Source organism: Electrophorus electricus, chromosome 2 (assembly GCF_041902795.1).
Source record: "Electrophorus electricus isolate QZ-2024a chromosome 2, ASM4190279v1, whole genome shotgun sequence".
Taxonomy (NCBI): domain Eukaryota; kingdom Metazoa; phylum Chordata; class Actinopteri; order Gymnotiformes; family Gymnotidae; genus Electrophorus; species Electrophorus electricus.
Window position 1 is genome coordinate 30,587,408 of NC_137498.1, and position 12,282 is coordinate 30,599,689.

General features: G+C 43.1%; 1 protein-coding gene across 1 annotated transcript; it reads left to right on the top strand.

The window, feature by feature from the left end:
* Positions 1-76: 76 nt before the first annotated feature.
* Positions 77-11,988, top strand: tyk2 (tyrosine kinase 2). Its single transcript, XM_027027288.3, has 24 exons — positions 77-350; positions 2,196-2,398; positions 2,485-2,608; positions 2,832-2,964; positions 3,373-3,536; positions 3,852-4,233; positions 4,310-4,495; positions 4,835-4,992; positions 5,082-5,199; positions 5,447-5,630; positions 5,714-5,832; positions 5,968-6,135; positions 6,230-6,317; positions 6,479-6,606; positions 6,732-6,867; positions 7,313-7,464; positions 7,546-7,696; positions 7,821-7,915; positions 8,663-8,855; positions 9,018-9,136; positions 9,250-9,422; positions 9,829-9,946; positions 10,066-10,176; positions 10,265-11,988. Exons 2-24 carry the CDS (start codon positions 2,215-2,217, stop codon positions 10,406-10,408), a joined length of 3,528 nt encoding a protein of 1,175 aa, XP_026883089.2. The 5' UTR covers positions 77-350; positions 2,196-2,214; the 3' UTR covers positions 10,409-11,988.
* Positions 11,989-12,282: the final 294 nt, after the last annotated feature.

The following is a 12,282-nucleotide window of genomic DNA, read 5'->3' on the forward strand; positions in this document are numbered from 1 at the left end:
TAAATTCTGAATAGGGACTTTTAATTTTGCAAACCACCAGGACTTGAATGACGCAGAATACTCGCGGATATTCCCAGTACGCTGATCTCCAAATAACCTATTCTGAAACTGTTCTTATGTAAACTATTTACATATCATATATAGCGAGATCACGGGATCTGCGCGAAGTCTGTGGTACTTGAATTTGGCCTTCTGTCGGGGGACCCTCCCGTATTTCGAGCGAGGCACGTAGCGAATGTCAGAGTACGTAGGTAGTTAATAAAGGCGATGCAAAGAAACTTTACACCATAAACCAGGCAAACATTGTCGAAGACAAACATTTTGGATTTCCTGTCTTGCCTGTGTGAATGGTAAGTCTTTGTTTCGGTAATTTTCAAAGAACATTTTCAATCTGTAAATTAGTTCTCTCTTGTTCAGAAAATATGTGAATCAGGAAGTAACCTTAGCATTGCAGCAGTGTTTTTATTCTTTTCATGTAGCTACTGGGTTTAGTTAATCTAGCTATATGTTTAACTACTTACCGCGTGCTTCGTTTAAAGTGTATTTGTTACTGGTATCACAGTTTTCCGTTGGATTGCTCGAATGAAGAGTGGACACTTCTGGGATTATTCCGAATTATTCCGACGAGCATGTTTCTAAACGCTGTCCATCACTGTGGACGCAATATATAAAAACCCGGGCCTGTCAGATCCATGACATTGTCGTTTTTACACTATTTAGATTGGCAATGTGATTTAAAAAGTGGAAACAACCGATCCCTTTTGCACATCATTAACCTCATTAATTTCTTAAGACATTTTATTTGAAAAGTTTCTTAATGAAGTCTGTAAGCACCCTTTAGTTTTTCCACATTAACTGTTCTACTCCAGTTATCAGCAGATCGATCTTTTTACTGGGTGGTACTGTTCCACAGCTGATCACGTTCACGTTCACGTTACGCGAGCGACGTCGATGAGTCGCGCATATAGGCAGAGAGAACAGGCTAACTTGGTCCCTCGGGTCCCATGTAGTACGATTTGAGTCCTTTTGCCTGTCATAGAGAAACTGATTTCCTTTAAACTTCGAATAACCATTTATTTGTTATTCATTGTGTCAGTATTGACCTTTACCATTGTAAAAGCTTTAAATAAGTAAATTAAACCCCTAACAAATCACAATTTAAAAAAAAGTCATGTGATATAAGCATCTTGCGTTTTCTCAGTCTAGGTGACATGCACATGATCCAACATATGTATCCCCCCTCCCCCCCAGACAATATCACTATATATCTTTAACCATATCACATCAAGGATTTACTGCTGTGCATAAACACAGTATATTTTAAGGCAGTAACCATATATATCAGAATATTCCTGTTTTGTCTACATTGTGTAGCTAGCCTACTGTTAAGTGCTGGAATGAATTGTTGACTTCAGAGGCTGGCCTCTTTGGTCACATTTTTATCACAGATCACCCGCCCATGCTGTTTGATATGCCTCTCCTCTGGTTTTGGTCGTTTTGACACACATACACAGAGACTAAACATTGTGAAACATATATTTGGGTTTTTAAAATTTGCATGTTTAGTAAGTTTGAGTGATTTGTGTGTGTGTGTGTATGTCAATAAGCTGTAGTGGTAACCTTGGCCTAAGAGCAGTACAGTATTGATGCCCAGAGAAAAATTCATTTTCTTTCAAAATTTCCATAGTATAAATATATGGTATTTTACAGTACAGTACATTACACAACAGTGCTGGGTGATCCACCCATTAACCCATAATCAAAAATATGCTTACTGGGTCAAAGTGTCCTTTTATTGCCAAACTGCAAATAAGATGTTAGTTTCTTCACTTGTGTGATAAGAGCCTAATCAAATAAAAGAAGGAAATTTGATCCTGTTTTTTCCCCTTCCATTAAGCACTTTGCATAAAAAATAGCCATATATAATGCCATTATCCCTGACCACTACTTCGGTGTCAGTTTACAAACTCTATAACCTAACGGGACAGAACTCATCACGAATTACAAATGAGAAATCCAACACGCAAATGGGCTTAATGAAGCCCTGTGATTTTCACTGATACCAGTGTATTATTTCTCTTTGTGAAAATGCATCGATACAAATCATGTCTAGTATGCTCATGAGCCCCGTGGCATCCTGTGGCTCTGGTTCTGATGGACTGAGATGGAATGTTGTTCTCTGTTCCTGGTGACAGGTGTGAAAGTGAATGGAGAATGTCTAGACGTGGGTGCTTCAAGAGTGCAACGCGAGAGACGTCCACGGGGTTGTGCGAAGCGCCCCCTGGGCCGGGCATTCATGTGTATCTCTTCTGGACCAAAAGTGGAGATTGCTACTTGAATCACCAGGATGGAGAGGTGACGGCCGAGGAGCTCACCATCCAGGCAGCAGAGGCTGTGGGTAAGAGCTCGGAGCAGAGATTGGAGTCAGCATGCTGTTCAGCAAGGGAAGAGATGTGACGGTGCTGCCTTTGCTGTTCTATGCAGGTATCACGCCTGTCTGCCATGCCCTGTTCGCGCTCTACGACCCAGAGGCTTGCTGTTGGTACAGTCCAAACCACAAATTCAACGCTGAAAGCAAGTTACGCCTGATACTTCACTTCCGCATGAGGTGTGTGTGACTGCGTGTGTTTGTGTGCACATGCTTGGATGTGTGTTTTTGTGTGCTTGTATGTTTTTAGGTCACCATGAATTATGCAAGCTCCCCCAGTACTAAGAATAACAGTGTTTGGATGGGGCCTGTGGATGATTTAAAAAAGCAGAACAGAGCATTCGGCAGTGCTGCAGGTCTGAGAAGATGTTTACTGACATCCATGCTGATGTGGGACGCACAGGTTCTACTTTCGGAACTGGCATGGACTGAGTGAGAAGGAACCGACAGTGGTCCGCTATGCCCTTCGCAGTGGAAGTGAGCAGAGCAGCGTGCCCCTGCTGGAGATCACCTCTCTGGAGTACCTCTTCGCTCAGGTGTGGCTCAAAAGCCTTCTCATTTCAAAGGCCACTCTTAGTGTATGGGCATGTTTGGACATGCGCGCACCTGTGTGTCTGTGTGTGTGTGTCTTGTTTACATATATTTATATTTGAGGAACTTACTTTGCCATGTGGTTGAGGCACTGTATATAAAGGGTTTTGTTTGTATTGCTTTTAGCAGTGTTTTAAATCTCACTTCAGCATGATCCCAAAGTAGCACCGGCACCATGTTATAGTAGCACCATGTTCTGTGAACATTTTTTTTTTCTCCTTTCTTTTCTACCAAGTTTTCAAATTCACATGCTTTGCATTGTTTGAATATACAGTTTTCTTCACATTTTCAAATTTTGTATGATTGTTTTTCGTTTATTTGTTGTTGCAATCGTGTCCATTGATTGGCCATAGGCGAAGTGTGATTTTGTAAATGACGTGGCAGCGCTGGAGGATGTGCAGGGTGAGGAGGAGCGGAGCTCCTTCAAGAATGAGAGTCTGGGCCTGGCCGTGCTGCACCTGTCTCACAAAGCCCTGCAGAGTGGTTCCTCACTACAGGAAGTTGCCAGGCACACCAGGTGTGAGCTGCATTTTCATAACCACAGAAATACAAAAGCAACTTATCTGTGAAAAAGGACTGAAGATCTGTAATGGCTTTGTACATGTAAATAAAAAAGGGGGAAATAAACCCTGACTGGATCAGCTTGAAGAAGGAGGTATTGCAGTCTGCCCATAAGTCATATTGTGTGGGCTGAGCGGCAATACGACTTAGCAGCTGTAATCACCTAAGGGCAAATGAAAAGAAATTAATTAGTGAATGAAAAGCCAATGAATGCAGGATGTGGGAATCCAAGGGGCTGATTTGTTTTTGTTTGATGTTGTTTTCCCTGAAGCTTCCTTCGCTGCATCCCCCGCTCGTTTTCCCACCATATCGCCCGCGACAACGTGCTGACAAAATTTCGCATTCGGCGCGTGTTCTCCGAGTTTGTGCGCAGCTTCCAGCAGCACACGGTGGGGCAGGGTCGACTGGGGCCTCAGGAAGTCATGTACAAGTACCTGTCCACGTTGGAGCGCTTGGCCCCACGCTTTGGCACCGAGACCTTCTCCATCTTCCACTTGGTCCTACGTCCCCATGGTGATGGCAGTGGCTCCTACCTGAATGCTTCGCGGATGCAGGAGCCAGCCGAGGCAGAGGGGGTGTGCGGGCTGCCCTCCCATGAGCTCACGGTGTCCGGTACCAAGGGCATCCACTGGAGAAAGCTCCTGCCACAAAGGGTAGGTCTCAACTCTGCCACCAGGAGGTGCTGTGGCAGTCCTGCTTGTCTGGTACTCACTGTGGGTTGTGTTGCAGGCACAGGAGAACAGTTACCTGGGGAATGACTACTTGGACAACAGGAAGCACAGGGGGCAACAGGTCCGGCAGCAGGAGATGGACACGGTGGAAGAGTTGAAGCACTTCTGTGACTTCCCAGAAATCTCGCACATTGCCATCATGGGAACGAATGTCTGTATTAGCCGACAAGACAACTATGCAATGGTGAGAATGTGAACATACACTTTTTACTCATATGTCTACTGCTAACATGAAGAAAGTGATTAAAATTTAAATTATGAAACTATTGCTTGTGTCTTGAAATTCTAAGCATCTGTGTCCCATACTTATCCTTTATTCTTCACTCAATGTGATCATTGCAAAAACTTGCAACAGTATGTCAAATCTCAGTAAAACATCTGTCCAATCCACAGACACATGTCTAGGTTTTCCATTGTTGACATTCTGGCTTTAACATCCACTATACACCTCTGGCTTTCAGTGGGGTATGGGTTTTTGTGGGAAACGTAGGTGTGGTGTATGACTCATTGTGCTGTGGTGCAGGACTTGCGTCTGAGGTCCAGCCTCGATGCTCGCTCTCTGGTCTCCTTGCTCGACGGCTACTTCCGTCTTACTGCAGACGCGCATCACTACCTCTGCCATGAGGTGGCACCTCCAAGAGTGGTTCTGAGTGAGGCCAACGGACTGCACGGACCCATTCTGTATGGCTGGTGTATACATATTCTACCATAACTTTAATGATACCTTTTTTGTGCGGCACTGACATGTTCTGTGTGTGTTATCTCCTTAGCGACGAGTTTGTACTTCAGAAGCTGAAGAAGGAGGCGGCAGATGCAGGCGCATTCGTTGTGCGCTGGAGTGTGGTAGACTACCGACGCATCATACTGGCAGTTCTAAGTAGGACGGAGGTGCTGATCATTTCACGCCGATCTTTCATGCTGCTTTCAACAAAAAAAAGAATAAGCAGTCATTCTCTTAAAAACACTCTAAAGACGCACACGTTGTGGGTTTTTTGTGGGTTTCATTGTCTGAAACCTCAGGTATGGTGCAAATGCACTTACATTACAATTAAGGGAATAGAATTTGTAAGATGGAGACTATGCTGTACTATGGCTGTGGTTTTTGAGCATCTGTGGACATAATTGTTCCCTGTAGGATGGACGGAGTCCCACACACAAGCAGTTCAGGATCATGCAGACGAACTCTATGTTTACACTTGAGGGTTGGGGGCGTGAGTTCTCCAGCGTGAAGGAACTCACAGACAACCTGAAAACCTTTGTGCTCAAGTCTGGCCAAGACTGCTTCACTGTGAAGAAGTGCTGTCTGCCCAGACCTGCAGGTGGAGATGTGCTTTGGCCTTACTGTTGTTTTGGACACCTCGAGTGTGATCCCAATAAAGGAACTGGCCTATTTGCATTACAGAGCTGTCTAACCTCCTGGTGATGAGGCATGGAATGAGCAGCAGTGCCAAGCCAGTCTCTGAAACCCTAAACCTGTGCCAGCTGAGGTTCCATCAGATTAAGGACAAAGAGATAACACAGGTTAGTCTTATCACATCTCATCTCAGCTCCATGTTCATATTAGGAGCTGATCCGTTATTGCTTTTACATCAGACAACTATTAGCCAATGTTTAGCTCTTTTTGTTTGTTTCTTTATTTCCCAATTTGCTTATAAGGAACAGCACTTGGGACGTGGTACCAGAACCAACATCTATTCAGGCCATTTGATGGTCCATGGCGGGGCAGAAGATGACGAAGATGAGTGGAACAACAACCACTCAAAGAGCAAAGGCATCCGTGTGGTGCTGAAGATCCTGGACCAGAGTCACAAAGACATAGCTCTGGTGAGAGGACCCAGGTCCCCTTCAGTACCTAACACACAAACATGTGACTTTCAGAGCTAAGAAATTCCTTCACCTGTAATCTGTTGTTTTGTAGGCATTCTTTGAGACAGCTAGCCTGATGAGTCAGGTGTCTCATTGTCACTTGGTCTTCGTACATGGTGTTTCAGTCAAGGGATCTGAGAGTGAGTGCCCTAACTGGAGTTCTTTTGAGCCCCACCCACTCCCCCAGAATCCCCTGAGCCCCACGTGCTGCAGCTGCAACCCTTCTCACACTTTATTATGGAATAGTAATGCGTAAATCACCTAAACTCCGTTCACTTCCAACCCTTTGGACTCTGAACAGACATCATGGTGGAGGAGTTTGTCGAGTTTGGCCCCTTAGATGTCTTCCTGCACAAAGAGAAGGCGCGTGTGACCCCTCAGTGGAAATTCACGGTGGCGAAACAGCTGGCCAGTGCTCTGTGCTACCTTGTAAGCCATGCAGTAGTTATCAGAATAAAAGTATTTCTGGTTAAATTCATCTGATGAAATCCATTCACTGACTCCAACCGTACAGTGATTGGCAATGTATTCTCATTATTTTCTTTCCAATGCAGGAAACAAAGAGATTGGTTCATGGGAATGTCTGTGCAAAGAACATTCTGGTTGTTCGTAAAGGTCTGGAAGAAAACACATTTCCATTTGTGAAGTTGAGTGACCCAGGCATCGCGCTTACTGCCCTCTCACGTGGAGGTACAGGACACTCAGAAGCTGTATTCTGTTTAATGATGAAGCAGATATAATGAAGCAGGATATTCTGTTGAACTGGATAAATTAAGACAAGTTAGGACACTGTAATATCAGCATGATGGTCTGGTTAACTGTGATTTGAGCAGCCCGCTGAGAACACTGTGTTCTTCTGTCTGAGACATGACTCGGGTTACCGTGGTCATCTTTATCACCCTGTTTACCTCATCATATTTCTTTTTTATTTTTACTTAGTCAGTGGTTGAACAGGAAGCCCAGTGCGAACCACTTCCTGATGGTGGTGTTTATTTCCTCTGTTCGTGCACATTTTAATAATGCCTGATGGTGGTGTAGCGTGGGAGGCATCTGGTGCGCTTTGCTGGAGGGTTGAGCATGTGTGTGTTTTTTTTTGTTTTGTTTTGTTTTTTTCCTCTCTCCCCCGCTTCTGTAGAGCGAGTGGAGCGTATTCCATGGATTGCTCCGGAATGTGTGCCCTGTGGGGCTCTGCTGGGCAGCGCTGCAGATAAGTGGAGCTTTGGAGCCACACTGCTAGAAATCTGCAACAACGGAGATTTGGCCATGAGTGGCAGCACATTGCCAGAGGTGTGTGATCCGCATCCTGCCGTAGGACCCCCGTCTGTGTAGCCCACACATGGCTAACCCCATGCTGTGCTCTCTTCACAGAAAGAGCGCTTCTATGAGACGCAGAGCCGTCTAGCCGTGCCTTCGTCCCAAGAGCTGGCTAGCTTCATCAGCATGTGTCTGACTTATGACCCTGCCACCAGGCCATCCTTCAGAACTATTCTGCGAGAGCTGACAGAGATACAGATTAAGAGTGGGTATTGTTTGTCATGAGCTGTGTCACTGGTCACTTTTGGCCCATCTTGAACTGAATTTGATGCATCCTCATTTGAATATTTCCAAGTTTTCTTTTTAATGTCATGCTTCTCTAATAACAGACCCAGACATTTCTTCAGATTGTGAGGCACTTCCGGACAGAGATCCCAGTATTTTCCTGAAACGGCACCTGAAGAAGATCCGGGACCTCGGAGAGGTCAGCTTGCTGTGGTTGCGGAGTAGCATTTGTTACAACCCAAGTCTAGGCAGCGTAGCCATAACAGAAACACTGAGTAATAACTGAGCCATGTGGAATATGAATTAAAAGGACCCAAAGCAAAAGCTATATGATGAAAAGTGATGTATTGTACTGTCACAATAACACACTCTGGTGAATCATCAGGAGTGGTTAAAGTGCCAAAACAATAAACAAAACCCACTACAAAATAAACACCACACCTATCTACCCTAAATAAAAAACCTATAAAATCTTACAATGTCTTCACACATGGCTCACAGAAACAATTAGTAAGACAGGATACATACGGAAACTGGGAGGACACAAACACAAGGCTAACACACGCAAGCTTACCACGGGGATAACAAATGAAGTTATCAACATAAGGGCTACTAAGCTAACAGGGTGATACAGCATAACACAGACAAGTTTAAAGAAGCTAAGCAAAAACTAGAACAAGTACAAAGCGGAATCTGAGCTAGAGAAGTTGAGCCATGAGAAGCCATCTTTAGTCTTCCAACTAGGTCCATATATAGGCCACCTTGATACATGGGGAGGAGGCAGTAATGAGACAGCAGTAGTATCCAAGTACTGAACTGGAGCACAGTCATTAAGAAAGGAGCACAGCAGCCTTAGCAGCCAAGGGGCACATTCAACATGCTTATTGCCTTGCAGTACATTTTGGTTTATTCTTTGTTTCTGAACTTTCTGATGGTCTTCCCTCAGGGCCATTTTGGGAAGGTGATGCTGTACGTGTACGACCCTGCTAATGACGGTACTGGAGAGTACGTGGCATTGAAGACTCTGAAGCAGGAGGGAGGGAATCACCTGCATGACTCCTGGATGAAGGAGATTGAAATCCTCAAGTCGCTCTATCATAACAACATTGTCAAGTACAAAGGCTGCTGCAGTGAACTGGGTGAGAGTTGGGTTGGTTTTTCTTCCACTTCTAGTGGGATTGTCTCTCAGTAGACATGCCTGATGGCTCCAGAGGAAAAAGGGAAGTGTTCACAGCCTCTGCCAGATGGTGGCTAATTGTGCTGTGGTGTAATTATTCATGTGTGTGGTTGTGGTTTGGCAGGTGGACAGGTTGTTCAGCTGATCATGGAGTATCTTCCACTGGGCAGTCTTCGCGAGTACCTGCCCAAACATCGTCTTGGAGTCGCACAGAGTCTGCTCTTTGCACAGCAGATCTGCCAGGTGGGCCAGGAGTTTCACTCTAACCATAAATCATAAGCAAACAACTTTGATTCCTAAATTGAAGCAGTCCATAAAATGAAATGGGTAATCGCCAGTGTCCTGTCTTTCCACAGGGGATGGATTACCTCCACTCGAAGAGATATATCCATCGGGATTTGGCTGCCCGTAACGTTCTGGTAGAGAATGAGGGTGTGGTGAAGATTGGTGACTTTGGACTGACGAAGTACATTCCTGAAGGGGAGATCTACTATCGCGTTCGTGAAGATGGCGACAGCCCTGTGTTCTGGTATATCTGAGTAGCAAGAAAATTGGCAATGTTTGTGTCTTAACTCTAATCACAGAGATCACAGGAGAAACTTGCAGTTCAGAATACAGTAAAATTACTGTAAAATCAATGTCTGTAAACTATATACAGTGTATTTCAAACAGTTCTGCTGTGGAACGCAGATCAAAATACACAATATTAATCATTCTGATGTTTGATGAGGGGGAAAAAGAAACATTTCAAACAAGCCTACAGTGAATTGAACAACTCATAATGAGGTTCCTTTCCAAACACATTGAGACTGGGGCTCATATTATTTTAACTCAGCAGAATCAGTTAACATAATCTTGAGAGTTTTTGGCCAAATCCACTGAAGAGCAGTGTTGTTTTTCTAAATGGAAAGGTTCTACTGTCTTTTGCTTTTCAGGTATGCCATAGAGTGTCTGAAGGAAAGTAAGTTTTCCTTCTCCTCTGATGTCTGGTCTTTTGGTGTGACGCTCTATGAGATTTTGACACTCTGTGACCATCGTCAAAGTCCACCAATGGTGAGATGGCTGATTTTGTATTTTTATCTTTTTTTTATGTAATGATTTGTTTTTATATGAGTGTAGAGCATTTGTTAAACAGAGTATTGATTTTGCATAAATGGCTGTGCTCTCTGTAGAAATATGTTGAGATGATGGGGATGGTACAAGGTCAGATGACTGTGATGAAACTGATTAACCTTCTGGAAAAACACAGACGACTGCCCTGCCCACGAGACTGCCCACATGAGGTAGTGAACCAAAGCCAGAACCCATTCACAGTTACACGTGGTAGCGCCTCACATGCTGGTCCGGCTGAACTCCCTGGCCTCATTCCAGGTGTACATGCTGATGGAGCAGTGCTGGGACTTCACGCCTGTGCATCGGCCTACGTTCAGGTCCCTGGCCGAGTGTTTGGAGGATGTCCGCCGCACGTACGAGCAGCAGCCCACTGTGTGCCTGGCCCAGGTTAACCAGCACTGACCACCTTTCTCTTGATACCTGCCAGGTTTGCACCCAGGAACCTTACAACACTTTCCTGAAGATGCCACTGTGCTGTTAGCATTACTTATAGAACAGATGTCGCTTCCTTGTTACAGTAACAAATCAAGCCTCTCTGCTCCTTGGGTATTCTTTATGCCAGTACTTTTGTATGAACGAGGTCAATTCAGTGGTGCGACTTTGTTCATTTCTAAATGTGACAATGTGTATTGTAAACAGAGCAACGTTTGTTTGGATGAGTGTGTTAAAGGTTTATTTCTTAATTTCTCAAGGCTGCCTTAAAATGCATACCAAACTTCTTTTCCTTCTAATTTTAATTTAATTTTTTTTTTTTTTTTTTTTTTTTAAAAAATTTGTTAATTAAATGTCTAGAAAATATAAGACAAAGTCTTTACCTGTTGTGGAAGGGCTTACTAGCTGAGACTGTTTTTCTAATCTGCACCTTACTTTACTTAGAAACTGGAACTGTTGCTTTGTGAATCTTTTAAAATGTTTCTGAACAATTATCATTTATATTTATTTTATCCTTTTGTAAAATACTACCCTTAACTCCTAAAGGATAGCCACAGTATTTTTTAAAGTTATATTACTTTAATTAGAATGTCTGTTTCACTGGGATGGTATTCACTTGATCACCACAGACACTTATCGCCATGCCTGAGGCTGTGTTTAACAGCTAGTTGTGTTTAACAGTGGGACATGGTTCTACACACTCACTTTTGATAAAATATACCTGTTTCAAAACTGCTAAAGTAAAGCAATTTGTCTCACAAAATAACACATGGTAACCAGATTGAATTTATTTTTTATTTTTTTTTTAATAAAAATGTATTAAATGAAGTGCAAGCATCCTACATTATATTGTCACTGGAGAGTAATGAAAATCCTACTTCCTGTTAGAAAATGGTGCCAGTTACTCTTATTTTCTCTCATTTCTCTTATTTTGAAATAAGTTTATGAATAGGCCAACAGGGGGTGTGTTATGGACCAGGCCAATGAAGCTGGTGCACAAGTCCTCTGACTACCAGTGGTCCCATGCAGTCCTAAATAACCTGATGTTCATATAGATTTAGCACTTGAATATGAGCCTGTGGTGCCACTGTAAGTACAATGTGAAACAGATGAAGAAATGTCTATGGGCTTTTTGTTGGTTATGGTCAAGTACTGCTAGTGCCCTTAAATTTAATAATAGTTCAAAAACACTTGTGGCCATATAGGGCACCAATAATGCATTCCTGGGGCCTACATTTGGAAATCACAGGTTTTGCAAAATAGTGATTTTTAACATCAGACATGTATAAATAAATGCCTTTGATAAATACCCATAAGCACTGTATAAGTAAATGCCCTTAATGAATTATGTGTTCTAACATTTGGTGGAGAATGAATGTCTTACTGCCCCAGTGCCTGCGGTGACCAACAATATGCTATTACAGTAAACAAACAAAAAACAACATGAAATTTACTTTTAAAAATACTGTTATCTGTAACTGCACGTGTATGATATATAGCTCTGTGCAACACTGCAAATGAAAGTCCTTAAATAAAAGTCTCTGCTCATCTTTTTTTGCCATTTCGAATTTATCACATCTGATATGCTTGCACTCCACAACGCGAAATAATGATTTTACGATTTATTCATTTTTGATTGCTGAGACATTTCCCGACAGGTCTACTAAAAAGAGATTGACAGATAGGGTTTGGGGTTGTTAGCTCTATGCGTTGCTAAATAAAAATTAAATAGCTGTGATTTTACGAATAAAAGTGCAGATGTGACAAACTCCAGAATAAATATCAGCCTATTTGATGGTTCTCATCTAATGAAGTCTATAAGTGTCATAAAAATACTGCACCTA